Source organism: Tachysurus vachellii, chromosome 19, assembly GCF_030014155.1.
Source record: "Tachysurus vachellii isolate PV-2020 chromosome 19, HZAU_Pvac_v1, whole genome shotgun sequence".
In the NCBI taxonomy this organism is placed as follows: Eukaryota; Metazoa; Chordata; class Actinopteri; order Siluriformes; family Bagridae; genus Tachysurus; species Tachysurus vachellii.
In genome coordinates this window covers 5,455,517-5,478,787 of record NC_083478.1, presented here as the reverse complement: position 1 = coordinate 5,478,787, position 23,271 = coordinate 5,455,517, and the positions used below count along the sequence as shown (strand labels likewise).

Genomic DNA, 23,271 nt, shown 5'->3' with positions numbered 1-23,271 from the left:
AGTATAAACAAAAATATCATTACGATAATATTGTTTTGTAAAGACGTATTCAATTTTTCCTCCTCAAATCCTCTCAGGGACTTTCTCTTCTACCTTTAATGGAACCCTCCATTACTGCTAGCCTGGATTTGTTTGCTCCTTTTGGCAGTAGTCCAGCCAAAGGCAAAACACAGTTGAAGGGCTCTTTTGGAAATGCAGTAATAGACAATATTCCAGACTACTACTCCCAGCTCCTTACTAAGGTACAAGCTAATTTCATGCTACTATGAATTTCTGAAAATGGCAACCACTATTCTATAAGGATCTGCAGGTGTCTGGTGAATTGTAAGATAAGTTTATTTGCTGAGTTTACTGTTGGTTCATTTAAAACTTCTCTTCACTTAGAATAACCTCAGCAATCCCCCAACACCACCTTCGTCACTTCCTCCAACTCCACCTCCTTCAGTGCAGCACAAGCTTTTGAATGGAGTGACCGCAGTAGAGGACCTAGCAGGAAGCCAAAAAGAGAGAGAGACTTCAGAGGACATCACAGGTCATTGTAGTGATAACCGTAAATTATTATAATTGTAATGATCATGCTATCAAAACTCTAAATTATGTTGATGTAAACTATACTGTACAATGAAAGTACTATTTCTGTATTCTGTAGACTCTGTTCCCGAAGAGGTAAAGAGTGTGGACATACTAGCAGCACTTCCCACTCCTCCACATAATCAGAATGAAGATGTGAGGTATGCAGTAGAATTAAGAAAAAAATATTTTACCTATGATGTATATAATATGAAGGTATACTCATGGATTCATCACTTTTAGGATGGAGAGTGATGATGACAGTGATGTTCCAGACACCATTATTCCTGCATCATCACCTGAGAGCCAGTTGGGGGATGAGCCATGCCGCTTCCCACACCTATTGGAGCTTAAAGAAGAGGAGGAAAATAGAGCTATTTCTCCTGTTATTCCAATGATTCCACGCTCTACTATCCCTAGTATGCTTTATAACAGTGTTTATAACTCTTGTTTTTTCTAAAAATGATCTACTGTCCTGTCCACATATGGTTGAGCTGCCATCTTTTTTTTAACCCTTATGTCCAGGTTTCGCAGATACTAAACCATTTGAGGCAATAGAGGGGAAGGCTGGTTCCTCATCTGGTTCCTGGGACAAGGCAAAGAGCAATGAAGTGTCTGTTACCTTTACCCTCTCAGCAGCTGCAGCCAACGTATTTACACTTTAGCCTGCTTTAATATTATTACCAGGCAGATTCTCCTCATTTTCTTGACCCCATAGCATTTGTTCTCTCATCAGAATCTAAACTCTGTGATGGTGGCAGTTGCCCAGCTACTGCAAACGCGTATACCAGGGTCCTATGAAGTGGCTTTCCCACGGAGTCCTGGTAGAGCAGCTGGTGTTGGCCCTGGGAAAATACCTGACTCCTCAAACCCAGGTAACCGAATCAAAATCATTGCTACTCTCAAACACTATTTAATTCAAACTTAGAACAGTGGTTTCATTTTTGCCGCTCAATCATCTGTCATTAATTGATTAATAATTTTAATTGTCATATATGCTGATTTAAAATAAAATAAAGTTTTCATTATTTTTTTAAGGACACCCGTATGTAAAGACTGATCCATCTACAAACCAAGATGCAGAATGGCTTAAGCAGTTTGATGTCACTTTGCCAGGCTGTACTCTAAAGAAGCAAGTTGACATTTTGTCTCTGATCAAACAGGTTGGCTGTCTGGTTTATTTATCACTTTTATTACTCAAGTCATATGATGATCTTTATTTATTTATTTTTTTTTTTATAATTTTTCAAAAAATTAATGATTGATATTAAACTTCTTTCCTTCCCCAGGAATACACAGAGCAAGAGGATCGACCAGCTCAGCACTGTTACATGACCAATGTGTCAGACCTTGATGTGCGCCATCTTCCCATTATTCCTGTTGAGGTTTCTCCACCTCCTTCACCCCCACCACCAATACCACCACTGCCACCTATCAGTGCTGAACCAGAACCTGTCACTCAGTCTGATCCTCACACTCAACAAGAATCTGAACCAGAGCCTCCTGCTCAGCCCAAGTCACCAGCCTCCTCTAGCCCCAATGCTCCGATTAAAGCAGAGGCACCAAGTGAACCTTTGACAGCTGAATTTCAGAGCACTTCTGTTAAGATTGAGCCTGAGGAGGCCCTATTAGCCCCTCCAGTTGCACCACCTGAGGAGGCAGCTTCTGTTTCAGTTTTTGCCTCAGCATCTCAGGGGTCTCTGATTATTGAGGTCTCGCCCAAACCCATTAAACAGCGCAGGCTGTTCTCAGAGGAAGAAGAGGTACGTCCCAAAATTAAGAAGTGGAAAGGTGTGCGCTGGAAGCGCCTTAGTTTGGTCATTACCATACGTAAGGGCAGCTCCAAAAAGGAGAACAGTCGAGAGGTGTCTGAACTCATGGAGCGCCTGCGAATCACACTTAGACCAGAGAAGCTGCCACGTGATAAGCGCAAGTGCTGCTTTTGCCACGAAGAAGGCGATGGTCCTACTGATGGTCCAGGTCGTCTTCTTAACATTGATGTAGATCTGTGGGTGCATCTCAACTGTGCGCTGTGGTCTACTGAGGTCTATGAGACTCAGGGAGGTGCACTCATCAATGTAGAAGTAGCACTTCGGCGTGGACTTCGCACACGTTGTGCATACTGCCAGAAGACTGGTGCCACCAACAGCTGTAACCGTCTCCGCTGCCCCAACGTCTACCATTTTGCCTGTGCCATTCGAGCACGTTGTATGTTTTTCAAAGACAAAACAATGCTGTGCACCCAGCATAAGCTGAAAGGCCCCAGTGAGGAGGAGCTCAGCAACTTTGCTGTCTTCCGAAGAGTGTACATCGAGCGAGATGAAGTAAAGCAGATCGCCAGCATCCTTCAGCGTGGTGACCGCATACATCTTTTCCGAGTCGGTGGGCTCATCTTCCATGCTGTGGGGCAGCTCCTACCATCTCAGATGGCTGCTTTCCACTCGCCTACTGCCATCTTCCCTGCAGGTTATGAGGCAACGCGCATCTACTGGAGCACCCGTGTGCCAAACCGACGTTGTCGTTATAGGTGTCGCATCAGTGAGCAGGAAGGCAAACCCTTGTTTGAAGTGCGTGTGCTGGAGTATGGACAGGAAGATCTACATTTCCGTGACAGCAATCCAGATTGTAAATAACTGCTGTGTAACAATTATTTCAGATGTTTTGAAGTGAGTGTGAATCTTTGTGCTCACATTCTCATGTTCTCTTTTTAAAAATTAGGCATATGGAACAACATTGTGCAGAAAGTTGCCAAGCTGCGTGAAGAGGCAGCCATGCTGAAACTCTTTGCTGATCATGTAAAGGGGGAGGAAATGTATGGACTTACTGTCCACGCAGTGATGCGCATCACTGAGTCGGTATGGCATGATTTCCAGCTCTGTCTGAATGCAGAATTACAGGTTATAATTCTAAGAGTATTTCACTTTCCTACAGAAAATTTAACAAGCCTCTTATGCTGCAGCTTCCAGGAGTGGAGAACTGTCAAAACTACACGTTCAGATATGGCCGTCATCCTCTCATGGAGCTTCCTCTTATGATCAATCCTACTGGTTGTGCTCGCTCTGAGCCTAAGATTCTCACACACTGCAAACGGTAAAGCTTTTGGTCTGAGCACCTATTTTTTTTGTAGTTTTGCTTTTTAAGAGGCAAGATTGCCTCCTGCATGTATATGTAATCTAAAGCTTTTCTCTTTCTGTAGGCCTCATACACTGAATAGCACAAGTATGTCTAAAGCCTACCAGAGCACGTTTACAGGGGAAATCAACACACCCTACAGCAAGCAGTTTGTTCACTCAAAGTCCTCCCAGTATAGGCGGTTAAAGACCGAATGGAAGAACAATGTGTACCTGGCTCGCTCTCGCATCCAGGGACTGGGCTTGTATGCAGCTAAAGATTTGGAAAAACACACAATGGTCATTGAGTACATCGGTACCATCATTCGTAACGAAGTGGCAAATAGACGGGAAAAAATCTACGAAGAGCAGGTTTGTCAAAACAACATAGCTGAATTCAAATGAATACTTTTACAAATATTTGCATCACCTGATATCTCCATTATTGTTCCGATTCAGAATCGTGGGATCTACATGTTCCGCATTAATAACGAGCATGTAATAGATGCCACCCTCACTGGCGGCCCAGCTCGGTAAGACACTCAGAATGCTTGTTTCTGTCATTTGCAGTGTTGATTTATTTTATTGTACTTCACTTTGCATGTATATGTGCTGTTTCAGTTATGTGAATCATTCCTGTGCGCCTAACTGTGTTGCGGAAGTCGTGACATTTGACAAAGAGGATAAGATCATCATCATTTCCAGTCGTAGAATCCCCAAGGGTGAGGAGGTAAGAATCATGCGTGGTAGACGGAATCCATTCTTTTTATGATTTTATATCATTTATATGTTTTGCATTCATCTTTGAATAAGTCTGTTTTTTTTCTTTTTCTATTCTTCAGCTGACCTATGACTATCAGTTTGACTTTGAGGACGATCAGCACAAAATCCCTTGTCATTGCGGAGCCTGGAATTGCCGAAAGTGGATGAACTAATGGGGAGGGAATGTGCAAGACATGCCTTTGCTCCCTGGTGCCAGAACATTTCTGCGCCAAAGCCTCGTTTTAACATTACTACCCAGATCATAAGCTGTTCTGAAACAAGAGGAGGGCAAACGTTTACTCTCCAGCTAAAAGAAAAGACTTTTGTTATTTACATCAGGAGCCAAAGCTTTGAAGAGAGTATATTTAAAACTACAACTCATTTTCTGATGAGCTCAAATGTTTGCTTGAATCTTCTTGTGGAAACTCGCCTCTGCCAAAAGCACCTCCTTCCTACTTCCTCTACTGTTCTTCTCCAATAAGCTGGCTGGAATCAATCCTCTCTACATCTACCAAAATGTTTGATTCTGTATCATATCAATACACTTAGGGTAGAACTCGGTGAAGAAAGTTTGATTAAAGCCATTCACGTACTCAAAAATGAACTAATACTTTATCTTTGGACCTATCTTTGTTGTTTTTTTTTGTTTTGTTTTTTTCCCTACCACATTGTCACCCCAGAACAACACTCAGTCAGCAATGAAGATTGACAAAATGGATTTTGACAAGACAATCCTGGAGTGGCTCAGATCAGAACTATGTACCTATTGTGAACAAGATGTACGATAATATAAAGTTTAAATATTATTTGACCTGTGGCTCAAAAGGCACCAGATGATTTATTATATTGAGTTTAAAGGTGGGTTTGGTTGACCCAGTCTACCTCATTGAGTTTGTGGGAAGTGACTGCTTTGTATTAAACTGTTAAGTGCTACTGTGGAAAGGGGAAGGGAGGAATGTTTTCAATGCAGTCGCCTTTCTTGGTTAAGCAGGGAAACTTAAGCAGCTGGTTTGCTCCTCTCTGTGTTGCTTATTATTTACAGTAGTGAGCCATTGCAACTTATCACAAAACACAACGACAGAGCCTCTATGACAGTCTATCAGCACGATCATGCATTATTCAGAGCAATCAAAAAAAAAAAATGGGTGTCTAATTCTACAAAGCCACCTAATCTAAATGACTGTAGTTCTCGTGTAGCCTTTTTCCTTACTGTATGTCTATTTGCATCTAGAAATCATGCTTTTTTTTCCCCCCCCGCTCCTCCTCTTTCTCTTATTTAAGCACACAACTGTAAAACCAAATCCACTCTTACCCAGACAGTGTGAGTAACAGAATGACTTTGCAGTGAAGCAGGGTGCTGTTTGAGGTTTTTTTTTTTTTTTTCTTTTTCTTTTTCCCCTTCTTCTTCTTGCCAGACAATTATGTTCAATTCAGTCAACACTCACCTGACAAAGATTGATGCCTGAGGCTCTTGACTATAACACATTGTAAGTTATGATGCAAGACTACTATTCTGTTTGCCATGTTTATTTTAATTCTAAATACCCTGTTATATAGATTTCCATCACATCACTCCAAGCAACTCCTCATATATCTCTTTGTAATACTTAGTGGACTGTTGTAAACTTACTGTAGTGAGCCTTTCTCTGCCTGAGCACAAGGCAGGCTGTATAATAACCTGTAATGTGGTGTGAGAACTGTTGGCACTGTCTTCTTGAGGCTGAAGCGAAGGCTGAGAAAGACTTTAAAAGGGCATTTGATTTTCATTCATATTAAAGTAATTTAAAAGCAGTTTAAAAAAAAACAAAAAACTAGTTAATCTTCAGAGAAGGGAGTTGAACAAAGTCTCCACAGATCGCATATAACTTTGTTCCTTCCTCCCCAGATGTATGACCTCATATTGAAAAGTAATGCAACTTGTACAAACTGTATATATATTGGGGGGCTAAAGCTGTTTATCCTTCCCGTTTTTAATGAATAAAATAAAATCAAAATTCTAGAGAAATAAAAATTGATGGAATAAGAGAAACCACTGGATATCATTTTATCAGAAAGATTAAATGTGTATATATCTATAAATATATGTAAAATGGACAAACGAAGTAATATCTTGATATGTATATGACAGAGTGTTTTTTTTGCAGTTACCTGTTTTTCTATTAGCATTTTTTGCTATAAGACCGTATACAGACATATTCAAATTAGTGATGGTTATCATGTGTTCACCAATGATCTGGACGAGTGTTTGAGTTGAATGAGAAATCCGAGACGGGATTCATGTTTGATATTAATCCTGATATTTCATCATGCAAATAGATCACCTTTGAAAAATGACTGGTAGAATGGTGCGTAGCCTGTGTGTATTTATGTAATATTGGTCACATAGATTTCTTCCTTCATTATTATTTATGCTACTGCTTGTGAAATACCTGAAATGCTGAAATTGGTCTTTGAATTGGTAATTGGTTACCAGTGGGTTTTTCTTTCTTTCTTTCTTTCTTTCTTTTTTTTTTATTTTAAAGACAAGTTTCCGGATATGATACTCTTGGTGAGTGTCATATCCACCCTGAAGAAGTGAACGTGTTTATGTAACTTGTGAAATGGCAATATAGGCAGTGTACGGTTTGATTTTCATATTCAGCGATTCATCCCCAATCTCCTTAAAGACCGATGTTCACTTCTCCTAACGACTAATAGCAGAACCCTTTTTGTCGTGTCATTTTAAATCTCACTGACACTGAATTTTAGCAGAAGCCCCATCTCCTGATTTGTTATATATTAATTTAAAGTCTCCCTGCATATCATTAATTTAATTATACGTTAAATACATTGCTTTTTTTTTTTTTTTTAAGCCCAGCCTACTTTTTAAAAAATAAAAAGATGCTGCATCTGTACAGCAGAGCTACTTTGAGGAAGATAAACATTTTTATTGTATGTGGCATGTTTTGTATGGATATAATTTTGAATTGTACATATTTTTTGATGACAGAGGTTGCATCACTTTATATACAGCTGCCCATTACCCTTCCCTCTTCTCTTTTCTTTGTCTTTGCTTTTATTTCTTGTAAAGAAAAATAAAATGCATTTTAAATACAGACTTTTTCATCCGGGTTTGTTGCTGATTTCTTTTCAGGACCAATGATTGGTGCTGCTGATGCTGATGCTGAGGCAACTCCAGACATATGATGAGCAGGAGTTAATATATAACGTACATCAAAGTGCAATTATGGATAATTGAACCGTCCAAAAAGCACGAATAGTCTTATCTTGGGAATTATACTTCTTGTGAGTTTTTAGACACTGAAATATTAAAGACTTAAAGAATAAATTATTCAGGGGCATGACAGTATACAGGATATAAGATTAGTCTTTAGTCACTTTAGAAGTTTAGTGTTTAGGTTTGTACCAGAAGTACACAGGAATGTACTGTGAAGATTTATACAAGGGTTAGTCAAATGAAACTTTGTTATTGCTGGTATATTTTTATATGGAACTCTTGCAAATATAAAAGCTTTTAACAATGGACCTGTAATGCCTTACAACTTTTGCCATCATGATGTAGATTTGCAGCTAAAGGCTGCTGCTATTATCATAAAGATTGTCTTCTGCTCATTCCAGGACTCATTATCCGCTTCACGTCTTTTAACAGTACAGAACACTTTTCATCTGCTGTACGCCAATAAAGTACAGGATCCGTTTTGAGCGAGGTTCCTCTCAAAGATTTCTTCATGCTGTCTCAGGTAGTTTTTCACTGACACTTGTCCCTGGTTTGCTTGTTAAAGAAACTGTTGGACAATACAGATTTTCAAAAGACATGCAAAAATGATCAGGGCTGGTTATGGGTTTCAAGGCTACTAATTATGCATTTTAGCTCCTCTTGAAATGTAAAATTTCTCATTACATTTTATACTCAACTCAATTAAATCCCTGTCATCTAGTTTTCTTATGTCATGAAACAGCATTCCATATTGCAAATGTTCAGTCAAATAAAAACAAAAAAAAAACGTGCCGGTGGAAATAAGACACGCACCTTTTCTCATAAATAAAGAAATCCAGACATAAAGGTAAGAAAACAAAATGTATTATGTACAATTTCAACAAATCCCCAAAGGAATTTATATTTCACATGGGCTTAACACATGGTTTAAATTACAGGCATCCAGTCTTTGTGACAAACCAAACAAGGGCAGTTAGTCTACACACCAGTGTGATTTTTCCAGTGATCCTCCCTCCTTGTGTCGTAGGCATATGCTATGTAAGATTATGCAGTAAGTCTCAAAATCTAAAGCGAATTACAGATGCAAAACACAGAGTTATAAATAAAGAGGTGGTGACAAGTCCATATTCCTTACATTAGTCAAAAGATTCCAGTGCCCAGTCAAATGCAATGCAAGCAATAAGGTAGATTGTTCAATCAAGTGATTAAAAAAAAAAAGTTAACATTTACTGACAGTAGACTTTACAGTTCTTTTCTTTCTTTACAGTACTTTTGTCTTTATGAAATGACTACCAGACTGAGTTTGGTGCAACAAAAAAAAGCTTGCTTAATTAACAACCTCCTGACTTTACAATATTAAATGTTATATAGTGTAAGTGTTCACTTTTCTCTCCAAGCACCCTGTTTAAGACTAAGCAAGATTCCTGGACAGGTTTGTTTTAGCCTGATTCTTTTGACACCCTTGTGTTAATCTATAATCGGAAACTCTATGCTAGTCCAGACTAACGAGATTCGTTATGTAACTGTGTATTCATCCACTGTGCTCATTCAACTGTTATAGACCTTTCAAACTGCCCAGACAAAAAGCCTGGATTGACAGGGAGGAATGAAAACACATAAAAATAAAAAGACACGCACACAGACACACAAATTCTATAAAATCACACTGGGGCCCAGGTGTCGATTCCTGCATTTAGATATAAAGCGTTGTGACAGACCCCAGCATATGAAGCTACTCGGTTCATAAACAGAACTACGAAACCTAAACGCTTAGAGATTTTCATTCATGCAAGGAACTGAGCAGTCAGTAGTACCTTCTCATTCGATTGAATTAAAAACGATAAAATACGTGATGAAAACACATCATAGAAAGTTATAGATTATAACCGTTACATCATAAATAAGCAGATAGACCGAGGCATTATTTTACACGAACCATTTACAGGATGCTTCTTATAGTAGTGTGAACGGTCGTCTTCTGTCACTTTCCCAAAGGAACAATAGTGCAGTTCATAAAATCCTATCGACAAAAGACAAATTGGGTATAGTGCATGCTCAGAAATGTGAGGGGGAAAAACAATGAAATTCTGCTACATTTCTTGCCATGAATTTGATGTTTACACAGCATTATATTGTGTATACATCATATTAATATCATTAATGGCCATAACCTGAATGAGCACTAATCTCACAGTGTCCTGAACAGCTATATTACATATAAAGAAGGGGATTTAAAAAATAAAAAACAAACAAACAAAAAAAAAACTCCCTGGTTAACAGTCAACTGAACATAAACCTTAATGCTTATAAGAAACATGCCTTTTTGTACAGTAACTAAGTCTAGATCCTGCAATCTAACCGCCACTGTACATCTGTCTCACGACTCCATTTCTTTATGCTTTTTTTTTATACTAAAGGCAGATTTAAAAAAAAAAAAAAATTAAAAATCAGGAAACACAATCCCAACACCACAGTGGAGAACAGGCTATGATTTAGACTACTGCATATTGTATAGGGATAAAGAAGACACACAAAGTAAGACCACATATACAACCATGCTCTTTAGTACACAATAGTCCATTTTCAAACAAGCCAAGACTTTTTCATTAAAATAAAATAAAATAAAATAAAAAAAAATCCCATCCCAGCACTGTGTCCTATCACAGTTAATGAATTAATCCTGCCTTAGAATGAAAAAGTCCATGCAGCGGAGGTGGGAAGAGTCGACTTGATAAAGACAGACACATACAGACTGGACTGGGAGCCCATGGTGGGATTGTAGAACAGCTGGAGTGGCCTTAAGCTCAGTAGTTTTGGCTAAAAAGGTGAGGTAGTCCCTGTCACAACGTTATAAAACTGTCTGGTCACTCCGAGTGTGCGTGTCTGGGAAGGGGAGCAGCAACCCGTGGGCGCATCACATCTTAACGTCCTCCTGCACGCTGAGCTGCGAGAGTGTCTTCTTGATGCGCAGAGCCGTGAGTCTGGCTGCTCCGTTAGAGTACCAGCACTCGCGCATGATCTTCCCCATCACCCTCAAAGCCTTCGCAAACACAAACGATGTCCTTATTATAATGAAATATTTCAAAACCTGAAAATGATATTTCGAAAAAAAAAAAAAAAAATGGTGTTAAACGGGGTCTATACCTCGTAGCTCTGCCACCAGTTGGGCACGTTAGGCCGCAGTCTCTGGTCACACACAACCTTTCTCATCTCCTCTATGGAAGGGTCAGAGGGCACGAGGTCATAGTAAGGCAGCTGGTACTCCTCATGGATGCCTGTTGGTATAAAGCAATGATGAGAAACAAGACATGACAAGCTTTTCTTTAGCAATAGGATTTACAGTCAGTGATGATTTAACTATGCTTGGAACTGGCTAAACCTGATATCTGCAATATGAGAACCAAAAAAGCTTAATACAGTATTATACGAATCAGAACTTGGAAAAACAAACATTAATAGTTTAAACAACCAAATATAGTGAAAATATACAGAGGTTGATAGACATCAACTGTGCTAGTCTGGAAACATCTGGAATCTACACATTTACATTTTAAACAGAACACACTGGGTATTAAGATATTAAGATGCCTTGATGAGGGAAACAGTAACGTCACTGTGTACAAACTGTGATCAACCACAAGGTCTTACCTCCAGTGTTGCATCGTCTTGCTATCTCCCAGTACACCAGTCCTAATGCATAGATATCGGCACACTTAAAAGAATCAAAATGCTTCATGTTGATAGTTTCATCCAACACCTCTGGTGCCATATATCTGTAAAACAAAACCACTGCAGGTTTGTTGTGTATATCCAAAGTGTTTAAAATGCGTCTTAGTGAAGATTTTCACAATTAGATGAGCATGTTATCCAGAGATGGAGCAGTACCTTTTGGTGCCCACCCTCTGATTAGGGGCGATGTCAATAGTATCGGTGACGGACTCGTGGCGTACGGCCAGGCCCAAGTCCGCTATAGCACATGTGCCATTCTTCTTTACCAGGATATTTTTAGATTTGAGGTCTCTGTGTGCAATGCCAGGCTTTCCTACAAGACAAGTCATTGACAAATTAAAAATACGATTGCAGTGTTTTTTGAACCAAGACCAGACATAAACAATTTGACTGATTACATATAAAAGGTGCATGGTTACGGATCTGTATTTACCCTGCGTGCCAAGGATCTCCATATGCAGGTGGGCAAGACCACTAGCAGCTGACAGAGATAACTTGATCATGCCTTCAATGGTGACAGAGTAGTGGTTCAGGTAGTCAAACAGAGAGCCATATTCATGATAGTCTGAAACCAGCCACAGCTGAGTCCACGTGCCATTGTCTAGAAGAGTGAAAAGAAAATTGGGAAAACCAGAACAAACTACAGATAACCTTGTTTGACATTGCTTAAAGCTGCAGATTGCATACAATCTCTTACCTTTGTTGTCTGCTGCAATGAATCCCAAGATGTTTTCGTGCCGGAGCATGATTGTCTGGTAGATCTCAGCCTCACGGAACCAGGAGCGTTCCTCTCTGGAAGAGAAGATTTTCACAGCCACGTCTCCTCCTCTCCACTTACCCCTCCACACCTCCCCGAAGCGCCCCTTTCCTATAATTTCCTGCAGCACGATGGTCCTCGCCACCGTCCTCTGCACAAACAGAGGTAGACCTGCAGGATGTTCAGCAAAACAGAAGTCACATTGGAGTCCTGGGGGAACACCGGAACTATGAAGTGAGAAAAATGCGGGACTGACCAGATCCAGAGCCAGAGGTGGACAAGTCAAATATGAGGTCTTGCAGGGTTTTGTCTTTGGCAAGGTAAAGATGGTCACATGAGGGATCTTCTACATCTAGCCTCTGCCTGTGGTTGTAGTTCCTCTGGTGGTGCTGGAACAGGAAGACACCGATGATCAGCAACAGGCAGAAAACGAAGACTGGTCCTGCTATGACTGCTACTAACTCCACTGGGCCCCAGCTACCAGCTGGGCCTGACCAGCTTTCATGCTCAGGAACTCCTGCAAAAGAGAAAGAAATCTTGGTTACTCGTTATAGTTGTTAAAACGAGAGTGCAGCACTTAAAAGCTGGATCAAAGCAAGATACTAAGAGAAACCATTTAATCAAGTAACAGAGCGATGTTTTCTGAGCTGCTCACCATTAGGGACCTGCAGGTCGATGCTGTTACAGTAGTCTGTGTAGCAGCAGTGTGTGTTGAGAACTCCCTCAGCACTCAGGCAGTAGATGGGTTGACCAGGTGGAATTAGACTCTCACGTGGAATACAGATGCGCACATGCTGCTCCTGGCCTTTAATGTAGGAGGTGGAGGCCATGCAGGCTCCATCTGTCTCACACTCATAGCCACTTTTTTCACAGTTAGTACAGTTACACTTCAAAGCTGCAGAAAGGGAGGAGAAGAAGAAAATAATCAGAGATGCTACATCAGCTTTACTACAGTTTAAATGCTATCTTGAACTTAATTATAACTATTAATCATCGTACATTCACAATTAACTCCCAATTAATTAACTACTGCAGAATTCCAGCACAGAAATTTAAAGATGAAACGAATAACAATTGACTTTGAAGAGATTGAATACTCAGAAAATTATACAGAAGGCTCATGCATCAACAGAGAAATTAGATTTTTTTTTTTATTTTTTTTAGTTTGTTTATTTAATGCCACATCAGCAGCAAAGGCTGTATTCATGGCAACATAAACATTATATACAAAATGATTACAATAGTGAGGATAGTGGTAATAATAATAATAATAATAATAATAATAATAATAATAATAATAATAAACAAATGATTGCAATATCATTCTCATACATTTACAGTCAAAGCCATGATTAAGAGCTGATGATTATTCAGTAGAATGTGGCCATTTATGAGAAAAGTAGATGTTAGAAATACTAAGGCACAGGTGATAAACTCATGGATCCTAGTGCAAGACAGTTGCAGGTACAAGTCAGGCGCCACAAGGGGGCGAGCAAAGTCTAACAGCACATGGTGAAGAACCGAGTAGGTGTCACTGTTAGTTCAAGCTGAGGCCATGAACGCGGGCACCAGTTTACCACCGGGCTGCATAACATGAAACCGAATCCGCCACTGCAGATGAACCCAAACAGACTGAAGCTGAAGCACACTGCAGCACACTGCTAAAGGCAGGGAGCAGCACCTCAGCATGCACAGTAGCAACAAGAAAAGTACTTATAATAACCAGAATAATAGTAACATATTAATAATAAGTCATTTTGATCAGAGATTAGAACAGACATGTATTTGGATTTAATGGTAAAAGTTTTGCATTTCCACTCCATGTTTTTAAATGTGCACGCTCACATATAGATCATCTAACAAGCCACTCTGATTTTCAAGGGCATCCAAATAGATTGGTCCCATTGTCCTGGCATGTAAGCCATGTTTTCAAACTCTATTTTTGATCTGTCATCACTGGCATGAATTCTTGTCTCCCCTACCACTCGAGCTGACTGAAAGTGGCTGGGATTAGAGAGGGGCCCTGCGTCTCTGGCACCCGGAGGCGGCACAGGCGGGAGGTTGAGGTCATTGTAGGGGGAGCAGGCCAGCCTGTCATGCTTCACTCACACCCTGCTCTTATCAGCCCCACAGCTCAGTCACCAACAATGGTGGGCCATTTAGGACAAATTGTACTGGTTTTCAAAAATAACACGACTTGAAAACCACCGTGCATGACGGCAATTTGGCCGTGAGAGATCAAAAAAAGATGTATTTTTTTTAAACTTCTACAGATTTCTGTAGCTCCTTCACAGAATTGCTAAACTATACTCCTCACTTCTCTTTTTCTTCTAGGTCTCAATTTATCAACACACTAGAGCCTCTGATGTTTGTTCAAGCCTCATATGTAGATCACGTCCTCACACACGTATGTATACACACTCACTACTTCTCATTTGCTTCCTTGCTTTCACACTTTGGACTCCAGAGGCTGGGTTTAAATTGATCTTGCTCAATGCACTTCCTCTCCATTTCTCTCCCACGGATTGCACAAGACATGACACAAGAGCAGCATGACCACACCCTTCTATATGTATACAAGCGAGAGTGTTTGTTACTATTGTTGTTGACTCATCTCATTTGAGAGCTCTGACAATGTTGAATATTTAAACAGGCATGTCAATAATTCCTTACTCAGAGAAACAATGAGGCAGAGAGAGAGAGAGAGAGAGAGAGAGAGAGAGAGAGAGAGAGTGAGAGTGAGTGAGTGAGTGAGTGAGTGAGTGAGTGAGTGTGTGTGAGTGTGTGTGAGTGTGTGAATGAGTAAACAGTAATTGTTGAATGGCTGTGTTCTTTAAGGCATAAAACCCATACTGCCAGTAACTGCCAGTGGAGCAGATCCAAGTTAACTGTTCACATGTACCAGGAATTTCCTGAACATTGCACAGAGGTGACCAGGCCCTGATAAAGTGGGAAAAACAACTCTGTGCCATTTCCTCCAAATCACTGTACTAATATAGAGCTTTTCCTTCAGGCAGCATGGCTCGACCTGGCATATTCCCCATAATTCTCCATATTAGCACCATGTTCACATGATGGATTTGGTTACTGCACTTGGTCCAGGTACCACGTGTCTTGAGCTGATCTCACAGCCATGCAGATGAAGAATTCTTACACTAAATTCTACAGTAGACAAGACGTAGCTGATTATGTTCCTAATGTAGTAGGTTTTCCTATTACATCTCTACTAATCTTATATTTCTTAAAACCACCACCTTCTAGTCCGGATCCAAAATGGCTGCCAATTCACTTCGACTGCATGCTATTAGGGACTCAAGCACAGACAGGAACTCACTACCTAGTGCCCTCTAATAGTGTGTAGAAAGACATTTGAGACACAGATGCACGGCTATGTGTTTGGGTTAAGGGGCAACTGTTAAGTGAAATTTTGATCCATTGTATTTTCACTAAAGATTAAAGTATTGGCACACTCGTGTTTGGGTGCATGAAATTCCATTAAAACTGCACACACAGCACTGAGAAAACATTACCTCACCCAAAACCAGGCTTGGGGTCCTATTACTCTGAACGGCGCACAAATCACCAGCCGAAAAAAAAAGCTACTGCAGCGTTCTTACAAAATTATAAGCACTTTTTAAATTATTGCTTATGATTGAAAAGAGATTAAAAGCGCAGCCATGTCAACAAAATTAGTCATCTTTGCAAGTGTGGTATAGAGTGCACTGGCAGAACTATTGTTACGAACACCATGAACATAGCTCCATATGCGCGGTCTGTACGTGGCATGTGGTAAATCTGCTGAATGGACTGTGGTCAGGTCCAGGGCAGATATTCCTCAAAAACACCACACACACACACACACACACACACACACACGACCTGTAGCTCTCCCATAGCCCAACATCTTTCTGAAGAACACCTCATTAAACAACAAACAGAAAGAAAATTGTTTGTCAGCATGTTGTAAACAGGGGCAATGAGATCATTGAATTTCCCGTCATTACAAATAACTGATGTCAACACATGACCTCTTAACATATAATGACTACAGAAAGTAAATAGAGCAAAGGACCAAAATAGCAAGCTAGTAAAAAAACGTCACAGCATGAACAATGCTATTAAATTCACCCAGCTGAAAGAAGCGACACAGAGAACACGTCGGCTGGGGGGGGAAAAAAAAGCACAATTTCAAATTTGGGCCAATTAAAAGTGTCTAATATGGCATTTGATGGGGGAAAGGCAACAAATGGGGTGTGAACGAGTGTTCTCTTGTGTACACATAATTGGTGGCCTTACACTGGCCCTTTGTTTGGAGATTAGGCAGACATGAGGAGGGACTGGCCTGACTGTGCCTGAACAAAGAGCACGAATGGCCTGTGAGGAGAAGGGCTGTTAGGGGGCTGTTAGGGGGATGGGGACCCCCCCCCCCACCTTAGGCTTTTAACTGCTGTGGGGGGGGGGGGGGTGTAGATGCAGGATAGGATTGGGGGTAGGGTACCGACTGCACTCGCCATTATTGTGCAGTTTTGGTCAAGGGGCCAGCTGCGACCGTCATTAAAACCCAGTCTAGACTTTGACTTAACCCGTAGGAAAGAGGGAATTCAGTAAAGGCCCTGGCCCAGAATCTTGCTGGCAGTGTGAAGTGCCTAGCATTCCATTCTTGTTCAGACAGGAAGTGACAGACATACAGACATGCAGGGAAGAAGGGGTGTGTGTTCATGGGGTGGGGGTTGGTGGTGGGGGCTGTTAACATTAAGTGCAAGTCTGGACGATCGGAGTGGGGTTTAGAGAGATGATGAAACCGCAAATGGATCTGGCATAAATAATTGCATATTACCGGTAAAGTGACTAAGGCATATGCAGGCCAAATATTTCCCCAACCCCAGAGTGCCCTTGTAAGCTAGCTGAAAATTTGTGGTGTAACTGGGGTATTAAACATTTGGAAAAACTACAAAACTATGACTTGAGCTCACTTTTGTTCCTCATTTAAAAAATAATAAAAAAAAACCGGTTCTGGTCTCGATCAATTAGAACAGTGGATGTTATCGTGTGCTGCCTCCATCAGAATAATTAAAGTCCATCATCCTCCTTTGTGTCGTAGAGTACAGGATGCCGTGGGCCAGAGGGAGCAAGCTGACTACGAGAGTGCTGTTACCCAAGATGCAAAGGGCTGAAACAAGATCCATAGAGCCCCCAGACAGGGAGCTGATTAAGACATGCTGACGCCACCAGACAGAGTATGCACACTCTCACAAGCCTGTGCACAAACGCACACACTTACAAAATCAATACAGGGGAAGGAGGAGCATCTTGCTGTTCTCGTGGTCAAATTACCCGTCTGGTCCAAAATCAGAAATCTTTTTCTCCCTCTAGAATCACAAGTCCTCATCTAACCAATATGTATCCCCTTGGGTTTCAGTCATGCTCTTGCACAGTATAACTTGAAAAGTAGCTTGGTGCAACACAGAATTAGACATCACTGTAGTGAACGTCACTACCAAATCACTCAACGTGCATCTCAGGATCGATAAACCTAACGGCATTGCACAGTACAATACGTTTGTGTGCAAGCAAGTGTGTATGATGCAGCAAGCCTTTTAAGCATCATTATTTGCACAGAACATACAGATAAGGAAACCGAGCTTCTCTTTCATTACTGAGGCATCCTCGAAGTATTTCTAAATTTAACACATGACTATGACGAATGCACACATCAGGAAAAGCCACATTTTCAAAATCAAATAGTCCCATGTGGCCCTGGGAGCCTGTTCTAATTACCAGTGGCCTACATCTTTTCAAGCAAATAGGGTACTTTCACAGGATTTGGTAGCACTGCCTGTCTTATTTACCCTGTTTCAGAGTGCATGCGATATCGCTATAATTTGAAGGCCAAACAGACAGGCCATTATGTCATTAAGCTAAAAAGATGATAAATAAACAAAGGCACAAAAAGCCTCTGAACAGAGAGCGAGTCGGGTCAAATAAAGGCTAACATGTCTGTAAGTGCAGTTAGGCTGAGCTGCTTGCCGGCCATTCAGGACATTAGCAAGGTCATTAAAGAAGTAAAGACAGATCTCGGTCTGCTGTGACCGTGAACTCAACCCCAAGACAAAGGCAAACCCACAGCCTCGGATTCAAAACACTTACACTTGGATACACACGAATCTCCGCCCACGTAAACCCACATATATCCTTTTCCTCTGGAGCTCAGGATTTGACTTCCTGAACAAGCAGACACATGCAAAATATACTGTAGCTTAATGTCCTCCTTCATTTCATTTTTATAACTTCACTCTGACATTAGCAAGCTCGCATAGCAGCTGCTATGCTTTTGCTCAGCCTTGATGCTGTCTGTCAGTTGTCTCACCCTTGAGGTCTTAATTACACTATAAATTCGAAGCTTTCAAGACACACCCTTTTGGTGGTTTTCACACCATTTCAAACAAGCCCACAAACAGCTCATAGATCGTAGTTTACCACCAAATCGAGGAGAAAATCTTTTTTATTTCTTCTTCACTGGTGGACTATGTGATAACAGTACAAAAGAAAGTGCTCCTGTTAAACAAGACAATACCCAAAGGAATGCATTAGGCTGTTTGTTCAGTTTGCTGGAGAGTAAAATACAGCTAGAAAACACAGAGATGCACCCTGCCTCCAGGCTGTTTGCCTGGCTCACTGTTTCTCTATCACACTGATGCCATTTTCTCACACAGCTCTGTGAGAAACGTCACACGGATGTGTAAGAGCTCCGGCCTTCATGACAGGCTGCTTGCAGGCCCCATCAACCTGATTATGCTGTAATCAAGTTAGCGAGGCTGCTGAGAACGGCGTTAAAAATAAATAAATAAATAAATGCACTCCTCTCCCACACATACGCTCTAAAGAATTTCTCTAATTCTTACATTCATTACCGTTTACCTTTACTGCAAAACTAGCAATGATGAAAATGTTTTTTTTACAACAACATTCTTACATTAACATTTTTAAATTTTAAACCATCTCATACTTTGGATATAAATCATCATCTCACCAGGATAAAAGTGCAAAAAAGATTAAGCTAACAGGAGACAAAGAAGCCCTGTTAGCAAAAATACCAACTGTTTGCTAGCTAGCGATCCAATTTTAAATAGGTAAACCATTTAGATGTCTAAGTTAATAAACAATCTATTTACAAACTGCAATCAGCTGACAAAGCAACATGTGACTCTCACTGTGACAAAGCTAGAATCCATCCTGCGTTAAGACCGTAATTCAGAACGATAGCTAATACCTGAAGTAACAATAATGCAGCTAGCTAGTCCCTGCTGCTGTTTTCTTTTGATACTTAACCAGCAAAGTTAGCTAGCTACATGAAAAATGAAGAGCTTTGACTCCTAAAAGTTTAGTTACAGCAGTAACCATTATGTAACAGTGTAAAAATACAGTTTTGCACAGTTTGGTATACAGTGAACAGTTTTGCTGCCAAATATAGAAATTCATTCACAATCGATAATAATAATAATGGGCTAGAATTGTGCCACAAATTGTTTACAATTACACTAGAGTTTTATACAGTCTTTGAACTGTAATTGAATTGAATTTACAAAATAGCCAAATGTTTCAGTCACATCCAACTCCTGTTGAAGACGCCAGACAGCAGTCATGCTTGAGACGTGGTCCACCTAGTGTGAGTTGTGGCCATGTTCTGGTCACCAGATCTGGACTTTCTCAGTATGTGGGCCAAATGAAGTGGTAAGTGTGGGCTGGCTCTACACCATTACCGTTCCTCAGCTTCTTTGGTTTCAGCAGGGGGACTGACACTTTGGACACCTTCACCCCTCTTCAGCCAAGACAAAAAAAAAAAAAAACACAGCAGCTGTGTTTCTGCTCTCGAGCAGCCTGATACCCCTCTCAAAGTACCACAGACCTTTCACTGGCTTGCTCATACCCCTGAGCTGTTTCTCATCAGCAGTATGCATGGATGCAGGTGGAACCGATGCGGCCTTCACCTTTCCCTTAAGCCTGGTACTGGAACGTGTGCCAGAGTTTTGCACATAACGTCCTTGTGTGAAAAGGGAGGAAACATTCTGGGAAATTAGATGAGTAATCCTTAAAAAAGAAAAACGATTAGAAGCAATTAGTTAAAAAAAAATAAAATTGGAAATTCGTTGCACAGCCTTATCGAGCAACGCTAGCATAGCCAAAAACAACAAGGGAAAACTTCCAAATTGCACAAAAGAAGAAAGTGTTGGTTTAACCCCTCACATGCTGACTGAGCTTTCTTTAACTGATTTGGATCAGTTTCTCAGGATTTTAAACTTTAAAACCAAAACAGAACGCTTGCCGAGTGTGATAAAGCTCACACAAGCCCATGACACCTTGTGTTACCATACTACAGCCATGTTTATGTATGCACCAAATGTAACCAACATTCGTTTGGCCTTACAAAGGAGACGCAGACTTCTCTGACAGCCCTCTGAATGGGGGCCATTGCCCACATTTCCATCACAAAGAGCCAGACTTCAACTCTGACTTCTGTCTGGGTTTGTTGAATGAACAGTTTGCAAGTGGACCATACAAACACCACCCCACACTTCCTACATGTCATAAAACTGCACTTCAGTTTTATGGGCTCGGTGAATTTACTTATTAACCAGAATCTCTAGGTTAGTGTTGTACCGTGTTTAAAGTGGCACTGCTGCAAAAAAATAAATTCCTTCTTCATGTTGTACTTGGCAAATATACGATTCTGCTGGGTGACTGTCAAAATGTAGGGATGTTTCACTGCTCCGACTTGTATCAACACATCAGTGAACTACTGAGTAGTAAATCAGTTTGAGAAGAAAGACAAAAATCGTTTACTGCAGGATTGTGGACTTTGTCGATAAACACGGACTGACTAAAAATACTAAAAAGTAAACAGCAACCTTTGTATATTTTAAATACACAAACAGATAGGAGTTTTATTGATAACTTCTATATTTAAAGCACAGCATGTTACTCATTCGCTGTCACAATGCAATAAAGCACTGGCACATTGTGGGGATGTTTTGTTTGTGAAGCAGTTTAAATGCTACAAGATTTTATTTCCCTTTAATCTTCACAACACAACATTTCAAATCACGAGAACCAGACAAATTAAAATTTATAACCACGTTTTCACGAAACCCAAATCTAGTCTTGTGTGTCCAGAGATTTCACTGCTCTGCTTAAGCACAAAAAGCCACGTGTTTACCTAATCAGAAACAAGTTAAATCCAATCTATGGCTCTCCATGAAGAATTTTTCATTTCAATGAAGCATTTTAAATCCATGCCCCAGTGTTGTTCTTTCCCTTCTAGATTCAAATCTGGTTAAATATAAAGCAGCACTTCAGTGTTTACTCCTTAGATTAGGAGTGATTTACACACGCATGGATAGAAAAGGAAACGTGGAGGAATTAACGTGCCATTAAATCGTGCAAACCTTCCTAAACAAATACCATATGTTAGAAATAAGAGCTTCCTATCTCGCTTTGCTGAGTAATGTTTAACCCGCTGATTGAAGCAGATGGCACAGTGGGTCCTGTATCGTTCAGTCTGTGATCAGAAGGTTGGGGGGAAAAGCAACAAAACCGGTTAACAACGTCCTGATGTTTAGTTTAGCAACATTACAGTGGCGTTAGACTGTGATGGGACTTGGTGACTAAATAAACCACATGTAGGATAGTATCCACTTAACACTGTGTCGGGGTGAAGTACAGGCCAGGTGACGGTGCTGTAAATAAATAAACGTCTTAAACAAAATGACAAGCACTCGGTTAGAATCTGGAACATTTACAGGTTTTGTTATGAAGCGCTCGTTGACCACAAAAACCGAACGCGACCTGGAAACACTATCGCTTGGGTTTCATCCGTAACGTACAGGATACGTGGTTTATTAAAAACACACACACACACACACACACACACACACACACACACACACACACACACACACACACACACAAGGAACGGCGTGTAAAGCGGAGGACACGTCGAGAAAACGACGTGTCAAACAGACGTGTAATACTTTCGCGTTTACGTTAGCGAGCAAGCTATGAAGCGCGCGCGCACACACACACACACACACACACACACACACACACACAGTACTCACCATCACCCGGCGATATTAATCCAGTCACCACGAACAAAGCTAACACGGTTCTTCGCAGATACATGACTGCGAGATTCCCATCGCTTCGCATTTAACGCATTGGTGGTATGTTATTGACAGGGCGAGCACAGCACACTTCATACATACACACACACACACACACTCTCTTTCTCTCTCTGTCTCTCACACTCAGTCATACAATCTCACACCAGCAGGTAGGCACTGAGGCAATAAAGACTCGCGCACACAGCTGCGCTTAAAGGGGCGCGCGCACTTTCTTTCTTTCTTTTTTTTTTAAAGGGGAGGGTTTTACTCCGCGCGCGCTCCCTTTGTTGTTGCTCGAGCGCTTGCAGCTTCCTCTAAAACGACTGGTATATTATTTACTGTTTATGTTTTGTTTTGTTTACTAAACAAACAGTAAACAAAACAAACAAATAAATAGATAGATAGATAAATAAATAAATAGATAGATTTATAGATAAACAGATAGATAGATAAACAGATAGATAGATAGATAGATAGATAGATAGATAGATAGATAGATAGATAGATAGATAGATAGATAGATAGATAGATAGATAGATAGATAGATAGATAAATGTAGGTATGTAGATGAATAAGTGAATAAATGTACCCCCACATTACTACCCTCTAATATGAAGTAATAGTGAGTGAGAAAGGAGGAATAATGCTATGTTCTTGTGACATAGCATTTACCAGACTACTGTAAACATTTCTTTCTAAATACACACCCCTAATACTTTACACTTAATAAATACACATTTTTAAAGATGAACACACATGGGTTAATTTACACAAAACCGGCTTTTGATATATAATTTGTACAGGTCCCATGCTTTCTGGTTGTAAGAGAAATGCCTGTATCTAAAGTATGAAAATAAAGTTTTGCAGTTACTGTCAATCTCCATACCTGCTCTTTGTAATCAACAGATATATCAGGACAAATATGAGGTAAATAATAACATTCAAAAATGGAAAATAGATATCCAT

At 40.5% G+C, this 23,271-nt stretch overlaps 2 protein-coding genes across 10 annotated transcripts in view; one reads left to right on the top strand and one right to left on the bottom strand.

The window, feature by feature from the left end:
• kmt2d (lysine (K)-specific methyltransferase 2D) overlaps nt 1–7,537 on the top strand; it is a 28,979-nt gene extending 21,442 nt beyond the window's left edge. For all 6 annotated transcript variants that reach the window (XM_060893528.1, XM_060893529.1, XM_060893527.1 and 3 more), the window contains 14 exons: nt 78–242; nt 385–532; nt 650–731; nt 814–989; nt 1,096–1,220; nt 1,307–1,445; nt 1,609–1,733; nt 1,860–3,195; nt 3,289–3,425; nt 3,530–3,660; nt 3,767–4,052; nt 4,140–4,213; nt 4,302–4,410; nt 4,523–7,537. In XM_060893528.1, coding sequence (XP_060749511.1) covers nt 78–242; nt 385–532; nt 650–731; nt 814–989; nt 1,096–1,220; nt 1,307–1,445; nt 1,609–1,733; nt 1,860–3,195; nt 3,289–3,425; nt 3,530–3,660; nt 3,767–4,052; nt 4,140–4,213; nt 4,302–4,410; nt 4,523–4,615 — 3,126 coding nt within the window. In that variant the 3' untranslated portion in view covers nt 4,616–7,537. The remainder of the gene's footprint in view (nt 1–77; nt 243–384; nt 533–649; nt 732–813; nt 990–1,095; nt 1,221–1,306; nt 1,446–1,608; nt 1,734–1,859; nt 3,196–3,288; nt 3,426–3,529; nt 3,661–3,766; nt 4,053–4,139; nt 4,214–4,301; nt 4,411–4,522) is intronic.
• A 970-nt stretch (nt 7,538–8,507) lies between these two features.
• Nucleotides 8,508–22,483, bottom strand: acvr1ba (activin A receptor type 1Ba). 4 transcript variants are annotated; one of them, XM_060893716.1, is made up of 9 exons: nt 22,261–22,480; nt 12,801–13,040; nt 12,402–12,662; nt 12,086–12,316; nt 11,822–11,989; nt 11,545–11,701; nt 11,308–11,432; nt 10,804–10,934; nt 8,508–10,699 (listed from the first exon to the last, which is right to left on the bottom strand). In XM_060893716.1, exons 1-9 carry the CDS (start codon nt 22,349–22,351, stop codon nt 10,574–10,576), a joined length of 1,530 nt encoding a protein of 509 aa, XP_060749699.1. In that variant the 5' UTR covers nt 22,352–22,480; the 3' UTR covers nt 8,508–10,573. The 4 variants fall into 4 exon arrangements, with proteins under 4 accessions (XP_060749699.1, XP_060749698.1, XP_060749697.1 ...); XM_060893715.1 differs by having other exon boundaries at nt 12,801–13,045; nt 22,263–22,480; XM_060893714.1 differs by having other exon boundaries at nt 11,822–12,316; nt 22,261–22,483.
• Nucleotides 22,484–23,271: the final 788 nt, after the last annotated feature.